The sequence below is a fragment of the Fundulus heteroclitus genome, unplaced genomic scaffold, assembly GCF_011125445.2.
Source record: "Fundulus heteroclitus isolate FHET01 unplaced genomic scaffold, MU-UCD_Fhet_4.1 scaffold_401, whole genome shotgun sequence".
Taxonomy (NCBI): Eukaryota; Metazoa; Chordata; class Actinopteri; order Cyprinodontiformes; family Fundulidae; genus Fundulus; species Fundulus heteroclitus.
Genome location: NW_023396815.1, coordinates 90,708 through 99,290, shown reverse-complemented (window position 1 = coordinate 99,290; position 8,583 = coordinate 90,708). Strand labels below are relative to the sequence as shown.

The following is an 8,583-nucleotide window of genomic DNA, read 5'->3' as shown; positions in this document are numbered from 1 at the left end:
TTATAACCGTAAAACCAAAAGCTACTGACTGGATATTTCTGCCATCACAATTAAAAATCATGTTCTTGTTACTTTGGTTACCTAACTTTTACTTGTCTGGTACAACGCTATACTGTTCTGCTGTTTTTAATGATGAAAATCAATATTTTGGTAAAAATCCCCGCTGGCACAGTTAACCGCAAACACCCCTCAACCCACCAAAACACCTACTGCAAAGATTAGCCCAAGTTCTGGGGAAACCCTGAGTTCTATAAAATGAACCATGGGGAAGAGGCGAAATCAAAGCATCTTGTTTTTTAGTTTAAAGATGGAGGCGACAAAGTGGAGCAGAATGAGCAGGTTCCAGTGAAAAACCTGCAGAGTCTTATCAGAGCAATATATTGAGAGCAAAGTTTGGTTTTGGTTCTGTTCTGTGGAGAAAGTCTTTGCAGTTTTTGTTAATTTGTGTAACAAAATATGTTTAAAATATTACATTATTCTGCAAATGAACTTGTTTTTATTTTTCAATTGTTATCTGACTAGGCCTTATGTATTAATAATTGCAGTTTGTTTTCTTTTTCCTTTGCTGTACTAACTTAACTTTAAATTGAGCTTTGTTCCATTTTAATCAGTATCGTCTAAAGTCAGCTGTCACCTGAATCTCCCCACTTTGGGACGGTACAGCTATTTCTATTGTGTTAAAACTGTGTCAGAATGATATGAAAAAGGTAGTATTTATCATACCTTAATTTAAACTAGATGTGTACCTTGTTTGATAAATGTGTCATTATCATTATATTATCATTTGTCGACTAAAAAAACCCTAGTTTAACATTGTCCCTGCAGTACACTAGTAGGATCTGTTTTATATAAATAGAATAAAATCTATTCTATTCTAAAAAGAAAAACTCCAGAATGTAGTGTACAGGTGTAACTTGATACTTTTTTGTGACTATTTTCACTACAGATGCATTTGCACTGCATTTGCAAGTCCACCAGAAAGGGCTGAACTTTTAACATTTTGATCCTAGAACTTTTTTAGTTGAAGATTTAGCCTTTTTATTCAGAGTGAAATATTCACCGATTTAGCTTTTTTTTTCATTTCTATTACTCATAGAATTAGCTTAAGTAATTATGTTAAGAATCAGCAGAATTTGTACATTTTTAACAATTACACGATTAATTGTCTGAACAATCATTAGTTTATAAGAGCCATAGTTAGGACATGTACAGGTGACAGGACAAATATTAGTACAATCTGTAGAGAGATGGCTGCCTTCAGAGTTGGTAAAAAACAAAAACAACAACTATATTTTAACTAAGAGAGTTGTAGGATAAGAAAGGCGTGACTTCTACCAGCGTAATGACTTTTACTGACCGTTTTGATTTTTACTGAGCTGCGGTGGTCAGTGGCTTATTGAGATAAGGGGGAGGTTTCCTGTTCGGCTCCCTAGTTAACCAGGAACTATGATGTCTACGCTGACCAGTCAGTCTGTTGATTAAGATAACAGAGAGGCTCGGTGTTTTTGTTTATTAACTAACAATGAAAGGATGTCATGCTTGTTGAAAGCGACGGTTTTGCTGTTAGATGTATGAAATGATAAGATAATGCCCTGCACGAATTTGCTGACTGCAAGTCAGCAAAGATCGATATTGTCCCCCTTCCTGCAGTGCCACACGTGTTTGACACAACTCCTCCCCTCCTTAACAGATCTCGTGAAACTTGGGGTCGTGATCAGTAAGAGAGTGAGCGGCTGCACTATTAAGACGCTTTATGTTGTCCCGCCAAACTGAATTAATCTTTATATCAGGATTAAAGATTAAGGATCCTCTATTTCACCGTATAGAGATGCGGGACGGAGGTTTTTTCACGTAGGATTCGTATTCAGCAAAGCTTACGTAGAGTCCTGCGGTTTAGCGGCTGAGCGGTTGAAGGAGACGGTGGTGGAGTAGGTTCGCTATCCAGCCCATAGACCGTCAAACCGCTGCCCGCGTAGTTCCTCATGGTTTCAGATGTTAGAAGTCTGGTCAGTGAAGTTGCATGGAGGTCCCGATCGGTCTGCCTGGTTGTTTTTTTCTTATACTGAGAAGGGGTGTGGTTAACGTTGAAGGGGGGAAGTATTGGCTGTTGTGAGGAGGGCGGGTCTAAAAAGCTACCACTTTCTTGATCCTCAAAACATCTCTCCAGTTGCAACAGTTGCAGAACAGCGTTGACATCCGGTCTGCTATCATCTTGTCACGCCATGCGTCAAGCAGAAAAATAACCGGAGTTGTTTTATCTTGAGCCTGTCTCGGAGTTGCGCGGAAGAAACCATCGACCGGTAAACCCCGTTTTTGATTGTCATGTTGGTGAGAAGATCCTATTTGTTGAATCTGTGTCAGTTTCGAATTCCTAGAGTGGGGGAGGGGGCCGGAAATGGGGGAGGGGTACGGCTTCCTGGAGTGGGGGAGGGGACCGGAAATGGGGGAGGGGTACGGCTTCCTGGAGTGGGGTAGGGGACCGGAAATGGGGGAGGGGTACGGCTTCCTGGAGTGGGGGAGGGGACCGGAAATGGGGAGGGGGGACCGGAAATCAAGGGAGACCGGAAATGATTAGGGTCATTAATCACCCGTCAATTAAAAAGTGACAGAAGGTATACCCTTATGTTTTTTTGACCTGATTAGAGAAAAACATGATCAGAGGAAAATCAGATCAGTTTTAACCCCAGCACCATCCACCACCAAGTCTCCTCTTCCCAAACCTTCATCATCTAGCCTCTCCATCAAATCCATATCCTTGACCCGTTCCTTCAATAAACATTAAAACTCATTTCTTTGTGCTGTGGTCCTTAATTGTGAATTAAGATATTCTGATAAATCAGAAAAGAGACATGGAGAGAACGATAGGCTGACATTTCACAAGACAAGTGGATCTAATTTAAAAACATCTATTGCAATGAATCCAATTTGAGATCTGTTTCAAAGCATCTATTTAAATTGCATTTGCTTGTTTTGTAAAGTGCCTTGAGTTGACATATGTGTTGAACTGGTGCCGTATGAATAAACTGAACAGTAGTGAAGTAAATAAATAATATAAAGGGGGCAATGGTACTTTTAAAGATGACAGAATCATTTTGTGATCCACTTAAGATTTATTAAGCACAATAAGAACAACACACAAAAGCTAGATGGTAAGTGTAAAGCAAGTTATCAGGTTTAAAAGGGTGCTTTCCTTTTGACAATTTGACTCTAATCACTGTATCATTGTTTTGATTTAACCTGTTAAAAGACCTATAATCACCAACAGAGCAAAATTGACACACACATAAAGTACAAGCTCAAGATTATAAAGACAAGGAAGTGATTAAATTGAAACTGAATCACTGATGAAATGTGGCTTCATTCTCCATAAAGGCGCCGATTCAGTCTGTCAGGCAGCAAACCACCATGTCAACACAACCCCTCTACTACAGTCACACAATAGTAGAATAAATGATAAAATAATTCAATAGCTACAACTACTACTACTAATAATAATAGAAGCATAATGTAAGCTAAAATATATTTTCACACCAGGCCTACAGTTTTTGCAGGAAAACGTTAATTCATCCTGATCAATGCTGTAAATGTTTACTTTCTTGGTATAAATTTTATTCCCCTCCTCAGTGATCATGGTGCGTATTCCACATGTTCCCATCAGTTTTACATTAACATAAGTAATTATTATCACAAAAGAGAATAAACACAGCTTGGAATAAATGTAATTAACAAGAAATTAATAACAGGACATGAAAACCAAGATGTAGTTGGATATGATGGATATATCAGGCGTTTTGAAGCCTTTCCAAACACAGACTTGACCATTAATTTTGTTGAATCACTCAGACGCAAATGAAGCTGAGTTTCTCCTGGCAGTCCCTGGCCTCCCACACTCCGTTTTTGGTTAAAGCCCCGCAGCGTTTCAGCATCGGACACTGGTGGTCCAGGTCCCCGTCCTGCTGCCAGGCCTTATACAGCAGAGGGTCTCCGTTCACCCACATCCAGGTGTCTCCAAGGTAACGCATGCCGACCCACACCTGCTCGGTGAAATTTTCCGACTGGGTCTTAATCTGAGCCAGACGGTTCTCTGTCACAGAGAGCAGGCTGGTGAGGTCGGTATGCTGCTCTCTGCAGAACTCCAGAGCGTCTTCCCATGTCTTCTTTTCCTGCACAGCACGCATGTTCAGGCAGAAGAAACTGTGGTCTTCCATTCCATTTTTCCATTCCCATTTATACTTTTTCCAAAGGACATTTTTACCATGTTCATAACTGTCTTCTAGGTCGCCTTTGTAAGTGACCAAGTCTCCTCCTGACCACATCCATGCACTTTCACTGGCATTCCAGTACATACCGATCCATCCATCCACCCAGTTGTCCTTCAAATACTCCTTTAAAACATTCTCCTCCTCCTCACTGGCGATGCTTAGAAGGTCAATATAGTGTTCCTCACAGTGTTTCCTAGCTTCAGCCCAAGTTTTTGCATTATGTTGGACAGAGACATGTTTTTCACACCAACAACAGGCACTTGTGAGAATGAAAACGCTGCAGATGATCTTCTCCATCCTGACAGAACCTTTGTCCAAAAAACAACAGAGACTGATTTTATCCCCTTCTTAAGAAGCCGGTAAGACTACAGAACATTTTCATACACAAAAATACCACACGTGATCTCCTAAACAAAGTGGCAAAAATACGTCTTCAAAACAAATATTGTCTTGGTGAACATTCAAAGTTTTTTAAAAGCTGCCTTCATGTGTACTGTAGATCAAAGTTGACACGAAACATTATGTAAAGCTAGTGATCTTTTGCATGCTAACTTAGTCTGGATGGAGCGATTCCCTGACCTCTGCTGCTTTTTTTTTTATTGCAGGTGTAAGGGTACACCTTGAAAAGATTGGATATGAAAAGCAATATTTAACTTTTTTCTTACAGGGACTTTACAGTGGCTGGCAAGAAATATGCACACCGCTTAAACTTGTTTGCTCTTTTTCACTCTACAATCACAAACATTGACCTATTTATTGGCATTTCATGTGATAGACCAAAACAAAATAGTGAAAGTTGAAGAGTATGTCCATTTCCAATTTTCTTCTAATGAACAACAATGTATCTTTCCAAAACATTTAGGTATAAGAGCAGTCCCAGAAAAGATGGGTGATAGTTTCCTCAGAGTTGTGGCACAATGAACACAATGGGTCTACATTTGGGCGATACTTAAATTCTAAATTTTACTATTAACCAGATAACATCTATGCACAATTTTTATAGTCACTCAAATCTTATCAGATGCAAAGTTGTTTTTTTTGGTAATAACCAAACATTTTTCCAACAAATATAAGTGTAAATATTGTCCCAGAAAAATGTAGAAGCTGGTTTACGTATACGGTTTCTTATTATTAGCTCCCTAATACAATTATTATTGGTTCTCCTACTTAAGAATGGGTCAGAGTTGTCAATAAAGAGTTGCTCTGTTAAGTAGTCAGTATGTTGTTGAAAAGAAGTTGATGTCAACATTTTCACCCCTGCGGGAATGGCATCAACCACAACTGCAAATTCTTTAGACAGTACAGGAAAGTTATATTTGGTCATTATAGGAGTAAGTATTACCCTCTTTATTGAAGAGTTGATGTACAGAGATAAACTCAAGAGCAGAACTGCAATATATCAAGTTGGAGAGACCTTCATGCTTTAGAAAGTATTACACGTACCAGAGATGGATAAATCTCTCTGTAACCACATATTAAATTTCTTCTGAACCAAAGCAATGAGGGGATAGAAATTTTCACCTGATCTTTGTTTTTCTTCTTTTACGATAGTAATACCAAGATATTTAACTTTGTTTTACTGGAATTCCTGGGATTTCTGTCTCATGGGGGATTTTAATAGGAAGTAATTTGCATTTAGAGATTTTAAGTTTGAGGCATATTCTATTTGAGTGCAGTGTTTTAAAAAACTGGTTGTTGCCAGTTGACCCAAACATATTTCTCTCACCGCAATTCTAATACCCTTAAATGGCTATTCTTTATGAAATGTGCTAATATTTGCATAGGTCCCATGGGACATTTTAACTGAACTGTTAATGCATATAAGGTGCACACTGACCTTTTATACTGCTCACCAAAGTATAATTAGACCTTGACGTAGCGTAGATGGTAGTTGTACTTTCTGTAAAAACATTCAATGGAAAGAGGGCAAGGTGGGTTAAGAATAATTTATAAAAATTTAGAGGTAAGACCATCAGTGCATATTGATTTGTTTAATTAAAAAAAATGTAATAGCACTCAAAATTTCTATAAGAATTCTATGTGAATCACAGATTGACTTTTTGACTTCTCCATTTTTTTAATATCACCAAGATTCTTAAAGAAATCATCCATTTTAGAAATTGAAATATTTGAGTTATATAGTACTTTATAATAGTTTTCCCAGATCTTGAATAATTCACTAGGATTATCTACGATAGTAACATCTGAAGAGAGTCTGATACTATAATTCTGTTCACCCTCCAACCATTTAGCTCTTGAACATACAAGCACACCTTTAGTTTTATTTATGTATAATTGATCTAGTTTTAGTTGTATAGATAGGGGTTCTATTTGCTGATGTTTTCTGGCAAAATGGATGATAGTGAAGTAAGGTTGGTTATTAAAGTATTTCCCTCCATTTTCCTTTCTGTTTTTTGTTTACAAAAGTTTTCCTTAACTCAAGTTTTGAAAGTTCCCATTGTTTTTGATAATCCTCTTTAGCAATCTTAAAATATTCAGAAATGTTATTTCTTACCATTTCCCTTAGAGCGTCACTTTGTAAAAGAAAGATATTAAGTTTCCAATAGGCTGGGTATCTTTGAGAAGGCTTGTTTAGTGATAAATGTAAGGTTAGTGTAATTGTTCTGGGGTCTGTTAAGGGTAATTTTGGTTTTACAATTAAGTTAAGCAAGAGATTCCAAAATCAACCAAAAATCTATTCTAGATCGTAGAGAACGAGCCCTGTTTGTCCAAGAAAACCCGTTACTGCCTGGATTATTAATTCTCCAAGTGTCAGCAAGGCCTTTTTCATTTATTAAATAAGCAAGTTAGTTGTACTCCTGGCCATCTATCAATTAAGTCATCAAATGTACAACTAAAATTCCTCCCAGTATTATGTTAATAACAGAGAACCTTTCAACAATACTTTCAATAAAAGTATTCAGTGTATGCAATAACTCTTTATTTTGTCTTGTATTTGTGTAATTATGGATGTTTCCTGGAAGAAACAACCGGTTGCAGTAACAGAAAACTAGCAACATATACAGTAATGTCCATTTGAGTCTGAATGACTCAGAATAACTTTCCCATTAAATTTGTGCCTTAGTGTTAAAGTTGGGGTTGATTTCTAAACTCTTTTGTATGGTTTGTAGCAGTGATACCATCTTCTTAGTCATTCAGCATAACGAAGCAGCATGCAAATCGATGCTTCCTGGTTGCTTGTTTCCATTAGAAACTTTATGTTTATAACCAACTGTTGATCACCAGTCAAGATTTTTCTTATCTTCACATGATCATTGTGGAGACCCTGAAAGGCGACGTGTTATTGCTTCCTTTAACAGAGCTTGGGATATTCTTTTTGAACCTAAATGGGATTTAACCTCTCTGCTGTGTTTCTTGGTCTTCACGATGCTGTTTGCAATAGAAGATTCTCTTTGGTGTTCACTGAACAGCTGGATTAAATTAGACAGTTAAAATCAGGTTACCTCTGAAGGTAGTCCGTTTGGCATATTGGTGCAAAAGGGGTTAAACACAAAATACATACCACTTTAGATTTTGTTTATAAAAATAAATTTGACCTCAACAACTTTGTTTCACAAGAGTTTTTAAATTTTGAGGTATAATGTTAGGGTTCTGGCCATCAAACAAGTTTTGTTTACATTAAATCTTGATTCTACATGTCTGGCAGTACTCAGCTTTTGCGTATAATCCCTGCTGAACTGTGATTTAAAAAGGGGATACACTTTTTCATGTAGGCATAGGTTGGTTCAACGACCAGAGATAACCTGCAACCATTTTTTTCCCCTTTGTGATTAATAACGTATTGTTTTGCCAGCATATTAAGGCCATGATAAGGGAATGAATGAAGTCAAATTGAATTCTGACCATGTACCATGGGGAAGGAATAACAATGCATTAGTTCAATGCAAAGTTCAGAGCACTCCTGGCCAGTGTTGCCAACTCAGCGACTTTATCGCTATATTTAGCAACTTTTCAGACTCCTCCAGTGACTCTTTTTCAAAAATGCGACTAGCGACAAATCTAGCGACTTTTGGAGACTCTAACGTGAAAGCACCTATCGTTCCTACTCTTGTCCTCCAGCGGCAGGTGCTGTCGGGGGGCACCTCCCCCGTCCAAACCCCGTTCTCCCACTACCGCAGGAGTCCCTCTCATCATGTTTACCCTCCGTGTCCAGACTGCAAATAAAGCGCGCATGCGCCGGGATTGACCGCGCAGGTTGATCATAAGTAACTGAATTTGAAATATTTTATCCTAAATAAATAACGGCATTTGATTCACACAGCCACATGTTCATGTTTTACCGTGACTTGTAGGCTCCTTG

The 8,583-nt window shown here is 38.1% G+C and overlaps 1 protein-coding gene across 1 annotated transcript; it reads right to left on the bottom strand.

Annotated features, from left to right (window-relative positions):
* Positions 1 to 3,839: 3,839 nt before the first annotated feature.
* LOC118560204 (snaclec stejaggregin-B subunit beta-1-like) lies at positions 3,840 to 4,178 on the bottom strand. Its single transcript, XM_036131031.1, has one exon. It carries the CDS (start codon positions 4,176 to 4,178, stop codon positions 3,840 to 3,842), a length of 339 nt encoding a protein of 112 aa, XP_035986924.1.
* Positions 4,179 to 8,583: the final 4,405 nt, after the last annotated feature.